At 40.9% G+C, this 22,838-nt stretch overlaps 2 protein-coding genes across 4 annotated transcripts in view; one reads left to right on the forward strand and one right to left on the reverse strand.

Annotated features, from left to right (window-relative positions):
• The window catches only part of ITGBL1 (integrin subunit beta like 1), a 235,466-nt gene extending 227,519 nt beyond the window's left edge, over positions 1 to 7,947 (forward strand). The window contains 3 exon segments of the mRNA NM_001206834.1: positions 303 to 449; positions 6,418 to 6,531; positions 7,528 to 7,947. Coding sequence (NP_001193763.1) covers positions 303 to 449; positions 6,418 to 6,531; positions 7,528 to 7,619 — 353 coding nt within the window. The 3' untranslated portion in view covers positions 7,620 to 7,947.
• An 858-nt stretch (positions 7,948 to 8,805) lies between these two features.
• Positions 8,806 to 22,838, reverse strand: part of FGF14 (fibroblast growth factor 14) — a 637,636-nt gene continuing 623,603 nt past the window's right edge. Inside the window, exons 4-5 of one of the 3 annotated variants that reach the window (XM_024999962.2) lie at positions 15,951 to 16,149; positions 8,806 to 14,750 (exon numbers count right to left, since the gene is read on the reverse strand). In XM_024999962.2, coding sequence (XP_024855730.1) covers positions 14,614 to 14,750; positions 15,951 to 16,149 — 336 coding nt within the window. In that variant the 3' untranslated portion in view covers positions 8,806 to 14,613. The remainder of the gene's footprint in view (positions 14,751 to 15,950; positions 16,150 to 22,838) is intronic. The other 2 variants (NM_001206832.2, XM_024999961.2) reach the window with 2 other exon arrangements.

A 22,838-nucleotide genomic window follows, 5' to 3' on the forward strand; every position in this document is an offset into this window, starting at 1 on the left:
AGCAAACGGGCCCTACTGTGTATCCAGAAAGGATGATCACCTTGCATTTTAATTTGTTCCAAGCTTTCTTTCTCTCCGGAGTCCGTCTCTGATGCGACATTCAAGAGGACTGTGTTCAGCTAGAACTTGGGTGTGAAGTTCTTTTAAAGGCTCACATGCCAGATCGACTGTGGTTAAGGAGAGTGTGTTTGTTCGATAGGAAACGAGATTTCCCTGGTTGACATATGTCTCCTTTAAAGAGTGTGACTCACGGCCTGTGTACCCGTCTCCTCCTCTCGCCCCACCCCGTGACTGCCTCGCAGGCCATGGGACGTGTTCCTGCGGTCGCTGTGTTTGTGAGAAAGGATGGTTCGGGACGCTCTGCCAGCATCCGAGGAAGTGTAACCTGACAGAGGAACAGAGCAATAGTCTGTGTGAATCGGCAGATGGCATATTGTGCTCGGGAAAGGGTGAGTATCTGCTGGAGCTTGGACGGGTTCCCTGTTCTTCCGTGTGGTTTGTATTGTACAGCAGCATGGTCCGTACAGCCGGCTTATCCAGGCTGAATGGAAACCATGCTGTCCTCTGCTCCGACCAGACTTTGAGCTTGAATTTCTCCCATTCATACGATCATGGAAAGTATTATCAGAAGGAAAGTCTCAAATTTACCTGTATGCTGCTTTCTTTAGTCGTAAATGAATTAGCGATAAAAACATGTGTGTGCTAAGTGGCTTCAGTTGTGTCCAACTCTTTGCAAACCTATGGACTGTAGCCCACCAGGCTCCTCTGTCCAGGGGATTGTCCAGGCAAGAATACTGGAGCGGGTTGCCATGCCCCCTCTCCAGGGGACCTTCCCGACCCAGGGATCGAACCCACGTCTCCCGTGTCTCCTGCATTGGCAGATGGGTTCTTTACCACTAGTGCCAACTAGACATGTGTAACCTAATATCCAAAAAAAAAAAAAAAAAATGAAGCCTTCAAAGTGGTTACAGTCTTCAAGTTGATGGAATAGGAACAAATAAATTCAAGAAGAAAAGCAACCCCACCCAGTGCCCCTCCCCCACCCCCAAAGGGCACTTTTTTTTTTTTTTTTCTGAGTAGGGAAAGAATACTAATTAATAGACTGAGTTTTAGATTTTTTTTTGCAAAGTGAGGTTTTTTGTAATTGATTATTTTTAATTTTTATTGTTTTTGGCCACACATGGCATGTGAGATCTTAGTTCCCTGACCAGGAATTGAACCCATGCATTTGAAAGTGTGCAGCCCTAAGCACTGGACTGCCAGGGAAGTCCTGAATTTTAGGTAGCTTGATATTGACGTTTTTGTATAAATTTTCCAAGAGACTTTAAAATCCTGCTCTCGGTGCATGTGGGCCTATCTAAAGGCTGTCACATTCCTCTTTGCTATTGGCTAGGAAGCAAAGCTTCCTTGGTGGCTCAGACGGTAAAGAATCTGCCTGCAATGCAGGAGACCTGGGTTCAGTCCCTGAGTTCGGAAGATCCTCTGGAGGAGGGAATAGCAACCCACTCCAGGATTCTTGCCTGAAGAATCCTATGGACAGAGGAGCCTGGCGGGTCCATGAGGTCGCAGAGTCAGACACGATGGAGCGACTAAGCCTTGAGTGGCTGGAAAACACCTAGAAATTCTGGAAATGTGTGTGTTCTCACTGAATGTTCAAGAGCTGCTCTGCATGGAACTAGATGCCTGGGGGCTTCCCAGCTCACTAGGCTCCTTTCAGAATGGATGATCCCCACTTCCCAACGTGGAGCTGAAGCTGAAGCTGCATTTACCCTCAGACACCTACCCTGGGGACAGGATTAGCAGGTAAATACCTTTCTGAAGAAGACACAGGGAAGAAAGAGAATTGCCTAATAGCCAAGGAGGCGTCCTCAGAAGTAGAATAAATATTCTGATTAGAGTCATTACATTCTGAAGACAGAGACTCATTTTTTAAGCATCATTAATGTAGAAAAAATATATAAAAAAATAGATTGACTAAACATTAGCCCAAAGGAATTTCCTTAAAATGAAACAGGATGAGAAAATCTCTCTAGTTAACGCCTTTTCAAATTGTTTGCTTTGGGTGGTGGAAATCTATTCAGGTATCAATGAAGAGTTGAAAGCATATTTGTCTAAACTATCTGTTTGCCCTTCAACGGGTAGAGAGTTTTAAACCTGGAAGGAATGTAAAAGTGTGATCAGTATCAGGACCTCTTATAGCCTCAAGGATGTTCGTTTTGAGGTCCGTGTTAGTGATGAAGCTGGCATGCCTGGTTGGCAGTGGCTGGCTGTGGACTCCTCTGTTTCTTCCTGTTCTGGAAGAATCCTTGCTGAATTGTAGAGCAAAAAAGGCGTTACACATGAGATCATGGAATTGTATTCTGTCAGTGAACAGTGGGGATGCAGAAATTATCCTTGTCAGCATGGAGGAACCTGCACCCCAAGAACCGCAAGAAAAGAATCATGAAACGGATTAAGGGTCTTCAACATGATGGCTGAGAAGAGACACCCCCTTCTGAGTTATTTAAACGGGGCCATCTCTTTCTGGATTCATCTCATGGACTTGCCATATTGCCGTGTACTTTACCCCCGAATTTGTACATGAAAACCCCTCACCCTGGCTTTCGCAAAGGAAATAAGTCTTTTTCTTTCTCCCGTGAAGGGGCAGATGTGAGCAGAGGGTCCTGAGATCCCCAGGGCACAGCAGTTTAGCAGCCCAGACCCAGCTGAGTGTTTCCAGCAGAAAAACGAACCTGCAACACGGGCTTCCCTGGAGCTGGGAATAAAGCTGCCACCTCAGGAGACGATGAAGAAATAGCGTTTTATTTCTTTACAAATTGATAGCCAAGACAATAAATCACTCCATAGAAAAATTTAAAACAAGATACATTGTTGTGACCTTCATAACAGATGGAGGAGTTAGAACAGTAGTGAAGTCTGCCTGCTGGGATGTTGGGTTGCAGCATTTTGTCAGGCTTGATGGATGAAAAAGAAAGTCCGACTCTGTCAATGGAGCAGCAAACAGAGAGGTGCCTTGCCCTGACACACAATGGGCTTTTGTAAATAACTGGAGATGAACGCAGGGCCAGGTCTCCCCTAAACTTAGCTACCTTTGACGGATGCATGATACAATTCATAGGATGTTTGGGGATTTACTCCTCTGGATCCAAGAACACACACTAACCTTCTTGTAACTTCCACCTCGATATAGGTCATGCCCTCTAATATCCTTAAAGATGCTGTTGTGTGACAGTTCTTAATTGTGTGTCATTCAATGACCCCTTACACTCTTACATTGGTACTTGTCATCCAGATTAAGTCCATGGTACACCCCCCCCCACCCCGCCCCATCCCTCATCCCTGGCCCAACCCAGCCTGTTCTTCATGCCTGGAAAAGAGAAAGGGTGAAAAATCATGTTTCAAAAGCCACCCTTTGCTCTGTGTTCTGGTTGCCTCACTCAATGGCTGTCTGGACAGAATCTATAGGATGCACAAATCATTTTTGAAACTGCATGGAAGTCTTCCTCCCCCTCCCCCTGGGAGAAGCATCACAGATAGATGCAAGAGTAGACTGAATCAGATTGGAATCTTAGGTTAACTGATGTACTTCCATTTTCTCATCTTCGAAGGCAGAAGAGTTTCATTTCTTTCCCCTTCTTACATACTAAGGATGCTCTGAAGACAGATGAGAAAATGTGGTTGATTGCTCAGGAATGGAAGCCAGTAAGCAGCACGGAAGGAAGATCAGAGCGCTCTTTAGGGTCCTTACACTAAGACAGACAATAAAGGAGTTAGGTGATGTGGTCATGAACTTACTACCCTAGAGATCCTGCCAAGACGGGCCAGCTGCCTCCTTCAGCTGGACTGGGTCTCATGAGTGTAAGTGGGGCCCGACCGGTGGAGCTGAATAGTCGATCCCCTCTTGGCAGTCCTGTGGCCTGTGTTTGTCTGTGTCTGTCTGAGAATCCTTTGCCTAAGTGGTTCCCTTTCTACGCACGTGCAGTTTGAGCCCTGACTACTGATAAAAACAAGTCAGAGCACTCTACAACAAAGGCGTGGCTCTCAGAGGTCCTGATACCGGTCACACTGTGTTAGTATTACATGCTATGCTAATCCTAATTTTACAAGCAGAAAAAGTTCCTACCTCTGAGAGGCACAAATAGAAAGAACAACACAGCTGGGGAAAATGCTGACTGAGAAAAGCTACTTTTTCATCACATATACAAAAATCAATCCCCATTTTTCACTTGAAGTAGTTCAGTGTCTAGTAGACTTTTGGAACTGGAGTTTACTTGTCAAATGGTCCATCCAAGATACCATATTAACTTTAGCTGAGCTTAACCAGTTTTAGGAAAATACTTTGTTATAGCCTGAAGCTAAACATTCCAGAAGCAAGAGCAGTAATTAGAATAGTTTCAGGGCTAGGGGGTAAGTTTAAAAATGAAACGTGAGATCTTTTCATGAGTTGTGACAAAAAAGATATCCTAGGCATAATTGTGAATATCATGAACATAGAAAGTCATTTACTTCTGCTGCTTTGTAGAAATAATTTTGAAATGTAAAGGGGACAACTGTTTTACAAACAACTAAAAACAATCAGATTCTTCCAATAATCATGGAATTAAAGAATGAAATATGGTATTTTCTGAAGCAGTTACCATGAAAAGTCAATGAAATGCCCCAAGTCTTTTTTGTTTGCACTCAGATCGCTAACCATTTACTAAATGAGCTTATGGTAAACACTTCCATGCCTAGAAATTGGAAAGAAAGTTTTTAAAAGTACGACAAATACATTTCTAAAATAAGGTAACACCGTACCTGAATGAGACCAAGAAGAAGCCAGCATCCTTCACAGACTTTAGCCAGAAGGTCTCTGCTCATTGGTTCCTAAGCAACCACCAGGCTGTCAGTCACTCATCAGAACTGAAAATTGTCTAGAATTTGCTCAAGGAAATGCAAATCAACGAGACCCTCAGGAAAGTAAGACAAGACTATATGAAATTATGCTATGGTTAAGCAAAGACTTCACAAATGTAAACCCAGCTCTCAACTCATAACTAGTTCTGACTACTCCCTTACCTTCTTCTTTAGGAGCATGGCAAGGAATGTGGAAAGTTTAACTTGGCTCTTGGGGATTTTTGCAGCTAAAATACAGATAGTCATTTCCATGATATGAAATACCACAGAATGCTTAATGTGTGAGATGTGTTTATACGGATCCTTTCCGGATTCTGTGATGTCAGGAAATCCCTCTCCCTCAACCACTTGGCTCACTCAGTTTCTTAATTCATTTTTCAAGCACTGTGTTTCCTAGAAGCACTAATGACGGATTGCTGCTCATCTTCCAATATATTTTTTTTCTACTTCACCATCTCTTAAGGTGATTTTTGACCAGAACAATTTAGTGATAAGCATCTTTTAGTAAAAGGAAAACCATGTTTGGAAAAAATAATCCATCCAAGGAAATAAAAGGAAGGGTAAGTCCTTCTTAAGTGTTTTCTTTAAATTTTAAAGTTTTCTTTACTCTTGTTGTAGCCGAAATTTTGCCACATGAGGATCTCATAGCCCATCAGGTGAAAACATTTAGACTGAGAGACCCTCCTTTTGTGACACCATTTAACTCATACATTTTCTTTTAAATATATTTAAGTAACTAATAAAATTATTTCTGGGCAAACCAAAATGTTCTTAATAACCAAAGAGGAGGTTTTTAATTAATAACATTAATTAAATAATTAATTGAAAAGAGGAGAAATGAGTAAGTAATGCAAAAGATACTTTGACCAAGACCCTGAAAAGATGAACATTTTGAGTGATTAGAGCCTTTCTTGATTATGGCAACAAATTCTAAGAATGAGATCTGATAAGGCAAATATACATGAGTTACTGTGTATTTTTGGCACTTTAAAGAGCTACCCAATATGCAGGCGTGTCCCTATTTAAAGAAAATCCCGTAAACAAAAATCTAGAATTGTAAGCACAATAATTTAGTAGTTCTTTTCGTTATAAAATGCATCCCCACCTAATAGAACTTGCTATTCAATTCCTAAAAAAAAAACAAAAAAACAAAGCACCTTTAAGGCACAATTGAATTCAGGAAGAAAAAAGAAAAAAGGAACATCTATTTTTGAACACCTTTTCTGAAGGCCATCCATAAGAATCAGCCACATTCTGCCCTCATTGACATTTCAACCAGGCGGACCATGGAACATTTGCTCAAGGCTAATTGCAACTGTCTAGATCTGTAATGAAGCCTTTCCTGGATAACCTTTATGAATTACAGTAAGTCAGGCTCCCCTCTGAGTGACTGGCTAGTCAATAAACTTCTCCCTTTGATAGGTTATTAAACATCCACTGTCGTTGCATTGATGATATTCTGTTCTCAACCGAAACCTTTAGTTAAGTGATGACGGCAAGTTGTGCCCTTTCTGATTCCAGGCTCCTGCCACTGTGGAAAGTGCCTTTGTTCTGCTGAAGAATGGTACATTTCAGGAGAATTCTGCGACTGTGATGACAGGGACTGCGACAAACATGATGGGCTCATTTGCACAGGTGCCGTATCAACCAACCCTAATCACTCTTTGTCATAGTCGGCAGTGGAGACCACACTCACTGTGCCCTGCCGCAGATGGCAGGGCAGGAGAGCCTCCTTGCAATCAAGACCTACTGTTCATTGAAAGTCACTACAGAAGGGGAGGGGCATTGATTCCCAAATCCAGAGGAATGCACAAGAATAAAGCCAAATTATATGGCTGTTGGGAAACTTCCACAAAGTAACCCCTCTCCCCTATTTACGCAGAAAAGAGAAAACAATGGTCTTGAGAACCATTTTACTTTGAGCCAGATGTAGGCAATGGAATATTACTTTAAACAGGTCCCAGGTGCCTCTTCCAAAGACCATTGGTTGATGTGTTGGTTGTGTGCAAGGAATGGGGTGTGTGTTGAGGGGATGGGAGCAATGAGAACACTTAGCAGTGTAATAGCTATTGCTTTCTCGAGTTATTGAATCCCGATAATCAGTTATGTCAATAAAATACATCCCCTTGAATAAGCTACAGGGAAAAGAGACATATATATCTGCTCTCCTTACTTCCAGTGGCAGGTAAAAGATGAAAGCTTCCATGTCATTAAGCTAGACCTTCACTTTCAGTCCACCCCTATGAAACAAGGCTCCTCTTCTGATTCCTCAGCTTACCTCATTCTATGTCAAGGGACTTGGTAGTTTTCCACATTTATTCATAAGTCAGACATAACTTGCTGTCTACAGGAAAACGAAATTATGACTTGGAAGCCACCTGGAGTGACACAGGATGGTCACTCTTAGATGCTACACACAGGGTGGCATCAAGCAGCTGCCATTAATTGTGTGAAAAATTAGATTTCCCATAGCTGCTAAATGAGATAAGATGGTTACAGAATAGAATCAGAAAATTTGCAGAGGATGAATGAAATGGTCTTGCTGATGAACAGCTACAGTTTGGAATGACATATTTTATAATGTGGTGCCTTTCTATCATGATGATGACTGCCCTGTGTACTCTGCTGCAGGGAATGGGATCTGTAGCTGTGGAAACTGTGAATGCTGGGACGGATGGAATGGAAATGCCTGTGAAATCTGGCTCGGCACGGAATACCCTTAACGATTACGTGGCAGGGAACCGGGTTCTTTCTTCTCGGCCCTCAGAACGTATAAATGCAGAGGAAACCATGTATAATCACCACTACAACAGGTCAAACAAGACTATTGTATGTTTTTCTCTTTCTGAATGCCTGAATGAAATCTGGGTACCCATTAAAAATGAGTTAAGCAAATTCTGATGAAAATAGCATCAGAAAAAACTTTTCCTACCTTCATTTACATCAGTGGTTCTCAACAAGGGCAAACTTTACCACCCAGAAAACGCTTGACAATAATGTTTTCAGGTAATTTTGATGGTCACCCTGGGTGGCGTGGAAGGCATGTTAGGGGTGGATACCCAGTGGGTGGGCACCAGGGATGCTGTGAGCGTCCTCTGGGGCACAGGACAGCCCCCACAGCAAAGAATGACCTGACTTCACATGTCAAGGGTGCCTGAGCTGAGAAACATTGAATTACATGGTTGTTAGAAATGTACAACCCTATACAAGAAAGACCATATTTGTGTCTAAGGAAAAAATACAGCCTCACATAAATCCATTGACCATATTTTGCCAGGATTCCATATCACTCATCATTTCCATGGAGACATAGGGAATCCAGACACCCATAGGACAAGGGGCAGAAACTACATCATCAGTGCTTTTGAAAAAAAGAAATAAACCTGGTCATTTTAGCCATTAAAGTCATTTGTCTTATCCCCCTTTAGACTCACACAAAAACAGACTCTCTTAAAATGAAGGAAGATATTATGAAAAATGTACAATTCAACATTTTAAATAAATAGTGACATAACTTGCTTATATTCTGTGTCAGTATATATTTACCTACTGAGGATTAACTCCCCCAAATGAATTTTTATTCAGGGGTATCTATTTTCTATTTCTAGAACATTTTTTAATATTGGGCAGGGGTTACATGTATAAGAATTCTGATTTTTTACTGTTTAAACTACTCCATGGTAACTTGCCTTTTAAAAAGACAGCATATAGTTAGATGTATGATGGGCCTGAAATATACATTCACCTCCCTTAAAAACCATTTGTAAGGATACATTACTTATTGGAAAAGTAGGCTCATGCAAAGAAATCAAGAAATTATATTAAGATTAAAAGTCTCAAAAGCTCAGAGGGTTTAAAAAAAAAAATCCAGAAATGCCTGAAATAGAAATTACAAGTATTCAGTCAATAATAAGAACAAAATGTTTATTTTCTTAATGGTGAAATTCTGCTCTGTATGAAATTCACATTGAATTATGAAAATGTACAATAATTCAGACTTCCCTTACATATTTACAGTTAAATCTACTTATACACATTAGTTAGGCAACCCTTAATTATTTAGAGCTAATAAAAACCCCACTTTTTTTTTTCTAAAGGTGATTTCTATCTTGTAAAATCCTAGAATAATGTAACAAAATCATTTCCATATTAAGATGAAAAGTTTTACTTGGAAATTTTCCTTGATGATGTAAATATTCTAGAGTTGTGGCTTGGACTTTTCTAAGTCACATCACCAAAAATAAGGAAAATATGCATCTGCTGAGTTACTGAAAATTTTAATATTGAAAATTATTTAAGATAAAATTTAACTGATGCTGATTTTGATAGTACTAATAGTGTTCTCGTACTTTAAGAGATTTATAAAATTGTCATTTCTATCCTGAGATTAAGGAGTGCAACCATGTGATTGTATCTCTAGTCTCAAGTTATCAATCAATATATCAGTTTTTGTAAATGAGGGAAATAGGAGCTGTGAAGAAACAATACAAATTATACTCTTTCCTCTTTTCTATCTAAACACTTTAACCCTCAAACAAAGCTGTTATTGTTCAGTTGCAGTTCTGATGCCTTATGTGATGCTGCACAGACACTGAACTTCATTACCTTATCCAGCCATCATAATTTGCACAAAAGACCTTCAGGTTCCTTTCTTGTAGAACTTTGGTTTCTATAAAGGACCAGATGGTAAATAGTTTAGACTTTGTGGGTCACATACATCTCTGTTACAAATTCTTGTTTGTTTTCATTTAATATTTTAAAGCTGAAAAAACAAATTCATTCTGAGCTCCTGGACTGTAAGAAACATTGGGAGATGGATTTGGCTTGTACCCAAGCAGGAGTTTGCCAGCCTCTGCTCTACTGAAACTGCTCTTAGCTTCCTCTCTTGTCGCATAACCCTCGATGTGTCTTCTTTTTCTTATCATTCTCTACATCTCTTACCCCTTTTCATTAACAGCACCTACAACGAAAGTGCTGTTCTTTTATTTTCATTTAACAAAAATGTCCTTGGCATTCATTTTTTTTAAGAAAAAGTTAAAATATGGAGATATTAGTGTATTATAAAGTTCAAAATGTGATTGGTCCAAATTTTTTGACAAAGCTGAAAATATAATTCAGCTCTATTCTGGGGTTCATTTAGCTCAGAATTATTGAACCAAAAGGAAATTATGGCATTAAGTCACATGGTACCTACACGCTAATGAATATTTTTCTTCTAAAACAAAAATATTTTCATTTTACCACTTTCTGTCTGCTGCAACAGTTCTTGTGTGTGTTTATGTATGATTTTGGGTATCTAGCAATGCAGACATCAATAGATCTATGAAGAAGTGATTTAACTTACATGTTTAAGTTGGAGAAAAATAAACATAGTTACGTACAAGACATAAATTTCTACCCTTCTTAGATGTGATTTTGTATTTTGATTTTTGATTCCATTGCTTAGATAGAAACTCCCTCTTCAAAAAAAAAAAAAAAAAAAAATGGCAGGGCAAGAATAAACTTATAACAGTTGGAGGGAAATTTCATTGGCTTATTCAAGTTGGTCAGTAGTTATAGTGGAAATACGTCAATTGGGAAGGATACATGTTTGCCAATGGTGTTAGCACCAACCCAGTTTGCTTGGCAAACCATCACTGAGGAGTTCCTCCATAAAGGACTTTTGAATAAGAGTCTACAAACATCCTGAGACCTAGGAGAATCACCCTGGACTCTGAGCCAATCTGGATTCTCACCATGCATTGGAAGGAATGGCCTCCACCACCTCAAATGCAAACACAACATGGGGATTAGACCAAATGAGAGAGAAAACCAAGAGAAAACAAAAACAAGACATAACTCAACCTTTGCAGACTCACTATCAAAGATGTTGAAACCCCACTCAGTATTGAGTCAACAGGCCACTTTGTAAGCAAACAAAGCTACTCTAAAAAGTGTATTTTACTCCAGAGTAACACAGTTCACATCTGGAGTCTGAGATGCCTGCTTAGCTCAACAGCTATCCCTGGATATAGTCTCCTTCTAAAATGTTCATACTCCCTCTAATATTAGGGAGATAACTTTAAATGAAGTGGTACATGTTTATCTTTTAAGTCGAAATGTATTTTTTTCTTGTATTTTAAAAAAGAGCCAAATCTATTATTGGTCATCCTGAAAACAGCTGACGGTTTTAGTGCTTTAAGCATTCATTAAGCAACTGGCCAGATATGATAAAGAAACTCCTCTTGCACTCCAAGAGGCAAATAATTAGATGGACCATGGCAGGAGTCTTGTGGGTTCATCATGGCACTTTTGAAGCCAGTCCTTAACCGAAAACACTCAGGGCAAAGGAACATTTAGAGCAAGAACCTCTAAATTCTCCAAGATTTGTAATGGAATGATGCTCAATTCCATTGTACTCTTTATATAGGTTGGACCATTTGCCTCTCTTCTATAATTTTTTCAGGTTAAGTTGTAGCAAAATATTTTAGCAAACATAAGAAAATAAAATGATATCACTTGAAATATGAAAACAATAAACATTCCAGAGCATTGTTGAGGAATGAGTGAAGCAACAGCTCCCATAACAGATGAGCAGACATAACCCTTCCACACCAGACACGAATGCAAAAGGCATGTGATACTGGAAAGACTCGATAAAATCAACATACACACATGCAGGTACAGATCACATGGTGGTCTCCAAATACAAATGAATTCCATCAGATTTACTGTACAGAACATCAATGGTGACAGATTGCACTTAAAACGGCAAACTTAGTTTTTGAGGGGGGAAAAATGGTGGAGACTTATCCTGGAAAAATAGCAAAAGAGGTATCATCAAAGAGCTAAAATCTTCTTTGGCATGGTAAAGGGGGAGACTGAGTTTACTAAACTTATTTACATGACATTTCTCTATATCTGTGGGTGATCCAATGCCATTTTGTTGCATAAAGTTGTTCAATGTTCTGGAATATGCCTTCATATAAATATTTTATTCAATGTGTTGTATTTATGAATACAACAAATGATATTAAACACAGAAACTGTACAATGCAGACAAACTCTTTGTATGTAGATGAGCAATACACACCAATGGCTCTTGAAACACAGGTCCTACAACATGCAGTTCATCAGTGCTGTCCTCGTTCCATGCAACAGGTCAGACCAGACACAGAGGAAGTGATCTAACTAAATCACAACTAACAAGGAGCCCTCTGCAGTACGTCTAAACATATATTAGAAGAAAGTATTTGACATCCATTCATAGGGAAAAATGCCCTTATAGGTAACTCATGTAAAAAACAAAACAGAGGTACACATTTACTGAAATCTCATTCATTTACAAAAATAAATCTTGTCATAATTTTAACCAATAAACAAGCTTGCAGGAGAGAAAAAGAAACCAGCAAGTAGGGCTGATTACCAAAAACATATAGGTGGGGTTTTTTGATGTGTGTGTGTGTGTGTGTGTGTGTGCACCTGTGCACACATGCACATGGTAGGGTCAGTCCATCTAATTGGAATTTCAAGTTGTTATTCAGTTTGTCACATACTATGGATTATATGTCTTCCCTAAAAATTGATTAATGTAATTCATCTAATGTATTTTAACTTAGCCTATTAAAAATAATAGGCTTTGAAACGGTGTAATAAGAAATCAAGAGAGGTCAAAAGAATCATTATGTTGTATTTGTACTTTAGCATTATCAACAATAAATCTACTCAGATGTTATGCTAACTTTTTATTTATTAAAGAGGAATTCAATATGAAAATGAAATAAGCATAAACAGTTAAATTGATAGTAAATCTTTAATCAGCTAAGCAGGCCAAAATTTTTAAAGGCTGGGCAAAGGCTGTCATGGAGACTTAGGAAAGCAGTGACAAAATAATTCCCCAGTAAATACAGTGCGGATGGGAGAAAATGGCGACTGGGTCATCCTTCCACATAGAAAATAACAAGAGGCCAGTACATGGATCCCACATATAGCTTTCTATAAATGAGGTTTAGTTTGGTCTCAATTAACTGTTCAGAGGAGAAAAACATTGAAATTTATTAAGTATATACAGTTAACAAATATATTTCCAAACAGTTTAGTATCAAACATTTTGAAACACTTTAGAGCCAATGGTGAACATTTTGCATGGTTTCTTCACTGTGGAGTCAACTATTCCTGGACTTTCTCAGTTGCTGTCTTCCCTAAGCTCAGAATTCAGCAGTTGGAAATCCCAAAGGAAGTTAAGAAAGCAAAATCAAACAAAAGCAAGGAAAAAAAAAATACATATATATATATATTGGATGGACTGAAAACCTGATATTTGAACGTGTTGGTTTGCCTTTATTTTTAATCTAGAATAATTCAACAGACTGCATTCTGAGATCATGGCAAGGCACCTCTAACTCAGCTACAGGGCCACACGGACCCCAGAAGCTGAGTCAGAGGTATGGACCGGTGAAATACACAGTACCTGACTCAGCATGCTGAGCTAAAAAAAATACTTTTTTTTCCCCTAATGTGTCCGGTTTAAAAACTTGTCATTAAACACCAAAAATATTAAAGTCTAATTTATAACTAACATTTGCATTGCTGCTGCAGGAAAGAACACAACAGCCGCCTTGCCCATGCTCTGCCGAGTATGAGTGGAACGCAGCCCAGATCGGGGATGGTGTTAAGTCTGGTTCATTAAAAACAGAAAGGATTCTCTATCTGAAATGGATTTAGGTAGCGCAATTCTTGTAGGTTGTTAATCATTGATTTTTTTTCCTTTTTTCCCAAATAATGAGGATTCATAGATGAAAAATGAACCTTAATCAGGCCTACAAGGCCTACAGAGTTCTTCTGACCCACTTTCTCAAAAACCAGTGGGTCTTGCTCGCTGGGCAAGGCAAATGTTACCATTACCAGTAAGCTTGTGATATGTATAAAACACACACACACACACACACAAAGAAACTAAGGGGGATGTCAAACCCAGATCATAGAGCGCTTCCCATGACCGCATTTGACCCCGTTTCTCAGCCCAGCCGCGTGGGCCTCGGGAGCACAGTATCTGCTACTGGACGGGGGGTATATGTGTGTTTCATCAGTAGTGTGAGCCGGAGATCACAGTCCTAATCTTTATAGATGCAATTTGTCATAATAGGTTTAGAAGGCTTTCCGTTTCCCTGATCGCTTCCCAACTAAGCCAACCACGACAGTTAAGATTGGGAGGAACACCATCCCTACAAAAGGTCACAGACAGTAGAGCCAGCAGCCCTGGGAAAAATAAATGGGAAGAAGAGAACTCCAGAATAGCACAGGTTTACAGCATCTAACTAGAAATTTACTCAAGAGTATCTGTGTGCTACAAAACTCGAACTGAAACACATGGATTTCGCCGAAACGGGACTCAAAAAGGAATATGGGTAGCTGTCAGCAGGCAAGGTGTCGAGTGGACTCGTGAAGGAGGTCATTCACATGAAGTGTCACAGTCACAGAAAAGATATTAAAAAGGCATTCCATATCTGGTAGGGCATTCCATGGTCTGAGTTGAGCTGGTTGTCCAGGTGTCTTCTTCTTGTGGGGGGGTGCGACGCGTTGAGATTTATCCACTTGCAACCAAGGAGTTCGGGCCAGCAGGGAGCAGCCTACCCCCAGCGGCTCCTGGGCCCCCGGAGGAAGCGGGAGGGTCTGGCCGGGATAAATGGCTCAACGGCGCTCGGGGGCGAGTCAGTCACAACACCCGTGAGGGTCTGGCTATGTCGTCTTACTTTTGTTGACTGGTTTGCCTCCATTCATGATGGCCGACGCGCTCGTGCTTTTACTCGGCGTCACCCCGGCCTTCGGGACCGTTTCTCCGACGTCATGCAAAGATGGTTCTCGGTACATGGCAACTAGTGGTGGGGACAGGGGAGGAGGGCAGAAAAGGAGACGTTACCTGGTTAGGCTCACGCACAGACCTCCGCTGGAGGCCCAGTCTTTTTTCCCGGAAGTCGAGTAACCCCATCTAGAGGGAATTCCTGTTTTAAAAGCAGTAAAAACCAGCCCCTGAACAGAAAGTATGACTTCCTTTTCCATTTTCCGGTTTTGTGTCTCCAAACCGTGCACGTCGGTGTGCCTGGATTTTTGTCGAGGAGAGAAGGTTTAAATGGGGGCTATAGACACACACACACACACACACACACACACACACACACACAGAGGCCACAGGAAGTATATGAGAATGGCAAGCATTTAATCCAATTCTCTTTGTTCAGCGAGAAAAAGCCAGACCCTCCTCCCACTACATGCTGTCAACACAAGGACACTCATTCCCACTCATCTTCTCCAGTCTAGGTCTTTAGGTCATTAAATTCAAACTCTCAAGTGATTAAAAAGCAACATGATAACACTATGTCAGCTTCGAAGCCATACAAAGCAACAGGCAAAGCCAGAACCTTCTGGAGCTCATTGTTTGAATTTTCTCTCCCGCCAGTCGTGCACAGACCCCCTTAAATAACTGAAGGCAAGTGTGAAACGTTCTATATTTTTATGCCTCATTTTCAAATGTAATCCTGAAAATCTGTAATTGATATCCTATAAGGCAGAAGTGCCGAATGGCAAGAGGATTACTGGGACTGACATCCGAGGAGGCTCCAAGGAATTGAGTAGTATCTGGTGACATCACTGATTCCAATAGTTCATGTGGTTTTGTTAGAAAAGGATCCTAGGGAATCCTGGGAAAGGAACTTCCAGACTGACTGGTGCTTGGGGAAAATGAGCTGACTTAAAATCTTCTGCCATCAGAAACACACGTGAATTAGAGCTGCCCAACCTGCTTTTAGGGTTTCGAAAGCTGATATTTTATGAAGATACCTTATGTTTCATTAGGATGAACCACCATATGCATATATACACACATACACATATATACAGTAACGTATACCAATCTTAAATGCACAATATAAGTAGACACCTGTGGGACCACCACCCAGAGCAAGGTAAGAGACATTTCCAGCCTTCCATGAGGTTCCCTTGTGGCCATGGCAGAGTCATGGATGTGGGAGATAAACATGTAATACATCTGATCAGGATACTGCACACACAACACTCACCTTCCAATGGCTTGGGTAGAAAATGAGCTGCTGGTTTGGTTTTCTTTACTCTGTTTCCTTTCATAACTTGCCCTTCTTTATTCAATCCCAAAAACCAGGCTCTGCCAGATTCCTGTTGTCTGTACAGCATAGATGAGTAGATTACATAATAGTTTTCAAAAACAGATTCTTTAAACTTGCACTCAGGGGTAAAAAGTTCCTGTTGAGAGAAAAGGAAGAAGTGAAGGTTAGAGGAAGGGGTGGGAGCTTCCTTGTATTTATTTCCTCTTCCTTCTTGCAAAAACTCGTCTAGGATGGCCGGCCAGGCAGCACTCGGGCATGGATGACCAGATGTTCCTCTTCCTACAGGTGTTAACTTTTATCAACATACAATATGTTGAGAAGAAGCTGCTACTTTGGGGGAAAATATATATATATATATATATATATATATATATATATATATATATACACGTATGTATGGGGCTTCCCAGGTGGTGCTAGTGGTAGAAAACCTGCTGCCAATGCCAATGCAGGAGAAGTAAGAAACGTAGGTTCGATCCCTGGGTTGGGTAGATCCCATGGAGAAGGAAATGGCAACCCACTCCGGTATTCTTTCCTGGAGAATCCCATGGACAGAGGAGCCTGGTTGGCTATAGTCCATAGGGTCGCAAAGAGTCGGGCACGACTGAACTGACTTAGCACACATTCATGTATGTATGTATGTATGTATATAGGCAAAATTATGGATGTCCTCTAATTAGAAAATAGAAGACAGGAGCAATAGTATTTGGTTGAACAGGATACAATTCAAGCAGGGTATAACCAGAAACAGCACGATAAAGTATCACCCTGTGCATGCCTTTGTGCTAAGCTGCTTCAATCGTGTCCAACTATGTAGGGCCCCACGGACTGTAGCCTGCCAGGCTCCTCTGTCCCTGGAATTCTCCAGGCAAGATTACTGGAGTGGGTTGCCACGCCCTCCTCCAGGTGGTCTTCCAGACCCAGGGGACAAACCAATATCTCCTTTGTCTCCTGCATTTTCAGGCGGGTTCTTTACCACGAGTGCCACCTAGGAAGTCCAGCACCCTGTATTCACAATAAATTTAAATAATAATAATGATAATATTGGGTTGGTCAAGAGGTTACTTTAGGTTTTTCTGTAACATCATATGGAAAAACCCAAATGAACTGTTTGGCTAAACCTCTATAAGATATATTGAAGGTATTTGCTAACCTATTTTCAATATTTCTGTAAGAATTATTATTACATGATAATCTAACAGTTTCCAGTTGTTCACTGGATCACTGATATTACAGGATGACATGTTTTACCTACAAAGAGACAAACTGACACCTCAAACCAAACCCCTGACAATCAGTTGGCACACAAGCTAGCCCCTGAAGCTGAGGCCAGGGGTCATGTTAGCTGGTCATAGAGACGGGAGCTGAAAACCACAACCTAAGCCATGGTCTGGAGCCCCCCTGGAACTCTTCAAGAGAACCATCAATGGCTGTTATGCCTAAGTTCCACTCCACATATTTTGAAACAGCACAATGAGTTAACATGACTTTCAACACCATAATCTACATCAACTGATGAATAACACACAGTTGCTACTTTAAAGTTATTATTAATATTACAAATATTCATAGATGAGTTTTACATACTTCTAGAAGTTAACCTACAAAAGCATTTCTGATAGACTTCGTTGAAAAATAATTTAAAAATTCCACCTTCCTAGTTGCATATCATGGAAGTCACTTAACTAGCTTTTGTGGCTATTTTATATAGGCTCAATACTGTGCTATTCCATATTTATGAAATACAGATGCAAAATAGACCTTTATTGTCATTATCTTTTTGAAAATATCACGTACTTAAATTTTTTTTCACCTTAATAGATTTTTATGACTGCTGAAAAATGGTAACTTTGTTTTCTTTTAAAGAAGTTATTTTCTAGGGAGGGGGGTTCAGGATTGGGAACACATGTACGCTCGTGGCGGATTCATGTTGACGTATGGCAAAACCAATACAATATTGTAAAGTAATTACCCTCTAATTAAAATAAATAAATTTAAATTAAAAAAAGAAGTTATTTTCTATACACATTCAGAAAAACACATCATTTAGGATCTAAAAAAATAAAAGCTTTAAGAGTTAAAATTATGCTAACCATAATAAGGGGCATGACATTGTTTCCTGTAGAAATGGTCTTTAAGTATTTCCCATGAGAGTGTTAATTATCAAGTGGTGTCTCTTGCAGGATACAATTTATTCAGAGTGTGCCATAACTTTAATTCAATGAAAGTTAAATTGTTTTCCAAGGGGAACAGGTTTTGTTAATGGCAGATGCTTCTCATGACAAAGATGACAGTTCCAGTGATTAATTTGATGAGATTAAAATAGCAGAAAGATAGGTTTAGCCCCTCCCAAAGGAATTTATGTAGCCCTCATTTGAATAAGGTACCATCTGAATAAATGTTCTGGTCTTCCACTAAGTTTTATTTCTCCAAATATCCTATTAGTTCTCTCACTAATAAATGATAGCCTTGGTAAGTCAATCTCCAGGCCCTGAACAGAAGAAAGACTAATAAAAGGGTCCGAGTTCACACATTTGTGGTGAGGTAAGGAAAATAAACAGCGCAGGAGCAGCCACCCCAGTCCAAGGTCAGGGTGGGCGGCCGGGAGGAGCTGCCCCATGTCCAAGGAGCAGTGGCTGTGCGGGAGCAGGAGGGCCAAGAGGAGCTACTCCACATTCAAGGTCAGGAGGGGCGGCGGTGAGGAGATACCCCTCGTCCAAGGTAAGGAGCAGCGGCTGCGCTTTGCTAGAGCAGCCGTGAAGAGATACCCCACGTCCAAGGTAAGAGAAACCCAAGTAAGATGGTAGGTGTTGCGAGAAGGCATCAGAGGGCAGACACATGAAACTATACTCACAGAAAACTAGTCAATCTAATCACACTAGGACCACAGCCTTGTCTAACTCAACGAAACTAAGCCATGCCCTGTGGGGCCACCCAAGACGGTGGGTCATGGTGGAGAGGTCTGACAGTATGTGGTCCACTGGAGAAGGGAATGGCAAACCACGTCAGTATTCTGGATCATTGAAAAAGCAAGAGAGTTCCAGAAAAACATCTATTTCTTCTTTATTGACTATGCCAAAGCCTTTGACTGTGTGGATCACAATAAACCGTGGAAAATTCCGAAAGAGATGGGAATACCAGACCATCTGACCTGCCTCTTGAGAAACCTATATGCAGGTCAGGAAGCAACAGTTAGAACTGGATATAGAACAACAGACTGATTCCAAATAGGAAAAGGAGTACATCAAGGCTGTATACTGTCACCCTGCTTATTTAACTTAAATGCAGAGTACATTATTAAAAACGCTGGGCTGGAAGAAGCACAAGTTAGAATCAAGATGGCTGGGAGAAATATCAATAACCTCAGATATACAGATGACACCACTCTTATGGCAGAAAGTGAAGAGGAACTAAAAAGCCTCTTGATGAAAGTGAAAGAGGAGAGTGAAAAAGTTGGCTTAAAGCTCAACATTCAGAAAACGAAGATCATGGCACCTGATCTCATCACTTCATGGGAAATAGATGGGGAAAGAGTGGAAATGGTGGCTGACTTAATTTTTTTGGGCTCCAAAATCACTGCAGATGGTGATTGCAGCCATGAAATTAAAAGACTCTTACTCCTTGGAAGGAAAATTATGACCAACCTAGATAGCATATTCAAAAGCAGAGACATTACTTTGCCCACAAAGGTCTGTCTAGTCAAGGCTATGGTTTTTCCAGTGGTCATGTATGGATGTGAGAGTTCGACTGTGAAGAAAGTTGAGCAACAAAGAATTGATACTTTTGAACTGTGGTGTTGGAGAAGACTCTTGAGAGTCCCTTGGACTGCAAGGAGATCCAACCACTCCATTCTAAAGGAGATCAGCCCTGGGATTTCTTTGGAAGGAATGATGCTAAAGCTGAAACTCCAGTACTTTGGCCACGTCATGCATAGAGTTGACTCATTGGAAAAGACTCTGATGCTGGGAGGGATTGGGGGCAGGAGGAAAAGGGGACGACAGAGGATGAGATGCCTGGATGGCATCACCGACTCGATGGACATGAGTTTGAATGAACTCAGAGAGTTGGTGATGGACAGGGAGGCCTGGTGTGCTGCAATTCATGGGGTTGCAAAGAGTCAGACACGACTGAGCAACTGAACTGAACTGAACTGAAGGAAAATAAAATGGAATGCTCTAAATCTGGCTTATCCTCAAAAGATTAATAAATATAATATTGGTTGAACATGGATCTTCTGGGACAAACAGATTAGAATTTGGCATGTCCTTTGTCATTTTACTGAGACAGGCCAAGGCATCCAAAGGGCTTCCCTGGTGACTCAGAGGGTAAAGAATCTACCTGTAATGCAGGAGACCCAGGTTCGATCCCCAGATCAGGAAGATTGCCTGGAGAAGGGAAGGGCAACCCACTCCAGTATTCTTGCCTGGAGAATTCCATCATGGACTACAGTCCATGGAGTTGCAAAGAGTTGGACATGACTGAGTGACTAACTCTTTCACTTCACTTTCAAGGCATCCAAACATAGAAATAAAACCTAAAGCAGGTTTTATTGTTAAAAATCTGTCTTAGAATCAGCTGGGAGTGGGTTTGGTAAAGGCTGACTCAGTTGACCATTCAGGCGGAGAGAGGAGCTGGAACCTGCTGCCTAAGATATTGGGTCTCTACCCAGAGCCTTCCCTTATTAAGAGGATCACAGAAGACTGATCTTAAAGACTGACCTCTAGCTTTGAAAATGCAGGTCCACAGAGTAGTCAATCTTTCCTTCACGGATCCGGTCCCAACTGCTGTGATGTATGAAATGTGGAGGATGCTGCTTGCCTTGCATTGGCAATTAGAAATGTATTGTTTATACTCTAAATTGAGGAAGTTGAATATGAAAGATAGTGAAGACCCTTGACTCAGAAGAAGTTGTTTATTCTCAGAGTGTACCTCAGTATGGTGGTGCTATTGGTAAAGAACCCGCCTGCCAATGCAGGAGACACAGGAGACATGGGTTCAACTCCTAGGTTGGGAAGATCCCCTGGAGGAGGGGATCTACTACTACTACTACTACTACTCTAGTATTCTTACCTGGGGAATCCCAAGGACAGAGGAGCCTAGTGGGCTACAGTCCATAGGGTCACGCGATTAAAGTGACTTAGCACGCACCTTAGTATACCTCTGACACTAAGTCTTTTTAGATACAATGTTTGCATCTTAGGACTCCGAGGAAGTCAATAACACCTCCTTTCTGCAAGCTGTGGCAGTGACTTCACAGGGAGGTGATTCAGTCTTCTACATTAGAGCCAAAGCTTTCAGGCAGTTGTACTGGTGGAGACTGGTCGGTACTTTTTCACCCTTCTTTATTCTCAGTTAAATAATTACTGCATATACACATACTCACATGCACACACACACTACATTTAAGGCTACTATTGTCTAATGCTCTTTGCTAGACTTTTAGAGAATTTAATCTGCTCATGAAATACTGGAGTTGAAAACAATCCCTTCATTCTCAGGAGAACTGGTAGGATTAATAGAAACTGCAATTGGTAACTACTTGTAAGGGACAAATATACTTTTAATTTGCAAATGGGAGACAGAGTAACGGTGAACAACATCTGTGGATCCAGACTGCCTGGCGTCAACCTTGACCCTACTCTTTCCTTGCTGGGTGTCCTTGGGAAAATTACTTAATCTCTGGGCTTCAGTATTCTCATCTCTAAAATCACAAAATCACAGGATAAGGAACTTCCCTGGTGGCCCAGTGATTAAGAACCTGCCAATGCGGGGACACAGGTTCTATCCCTGGTCGAGGAAGACCCCACATGGCGTAGAGCAAGCAAGCCTACGCACCACAATTACTGCAGCTGAAGCGCCTAAAGCCTGAGCTCCAGAACAAGAGAAGCCGCCTCAATGAGAAGGCCACGCGCCCGCAACAAAGAGTAGCCCTCACTCTCAGCAACTAGGGAAAGTCCATGTAGCAACGAAGACCCAGCACAGCCCAAAATAAATAATAAATAATAAATAACTAAATAAACAATCATAGAAGAACAGGCTGGTTGGAGGAACTGAGTGACACCATTGCTGACTCTGGACTCTTTCTTAGATCTTGAAGCTGAGCAAGTACACCACTTGCAGGCTTGCTGGGTGCAGCCCAGCAGAGCACATGTGAGGATAAATGCCCCTCACTTAGTCTCGGAGTTGAGCAGACAGACGGAGTGGCAGAAAAGGTGACGGTTCTCATGGGAAAACAAAAGCCTTAGATCTTTAGTGATCTGGTTTTTCAAGGAATAAAAATACCCAGATTTCTAGATAAAAATCTCCTGTGTGTGTTGGCAACGATTTGTTTGTTCCCGCTTTTGTTTTTCAATATAGTGTGTATCAAGGATCTGAGATGGCCCCCTGAACACATCAATTTGAGACCCCCAGCGTGGACCAGCAAGAGAAGAACTAAGGAAGGAAGGAACCCCAGGAGGCTTGTCAATACAGCCCTAACCTGATAGATGGTTTTTAAACGATTGAGCAATACCAAGATTGTGCCAGTGAGACATTCTACAGCTGGCAATGATAGTATGAGAAGACGTATTTAAGTCTAAGCTCAGCTATAAACTCTTTGAAACTGCCAAAAGGAAATAGATAAGGAGTTTGGTATGTCTTTTTCTCCTCCTTCCAGACTATATTTAGAGCCACCAACACTGCCACAGCAAAAATCAACAGCGATAGAGTCCCAGCAGAAGCTTAAATATTAACCTGTAACTTTGCCAAACGAAATCATCAAATCACAGAAGAGAAAAAAACACAACAATGAAACAAAAATTTCATATCTCCTTTTCTGTTGTGGTT

This window comes from Bos taurus, chromosome 12 (assembly GCF_002263795.3).
Source record: "Bos taurus isolate L1 Dominette 01449 registration number 42190680 breed Hereford chromosome 12, ARS-UCD2.0, whole genome shotgun sequence".
Taxonomy (NCBI): Eukaryota; Metazoa; Chordata; class Mammalia; order Artiodactyla; family Bovidae; genus Bos; species Bos taurus.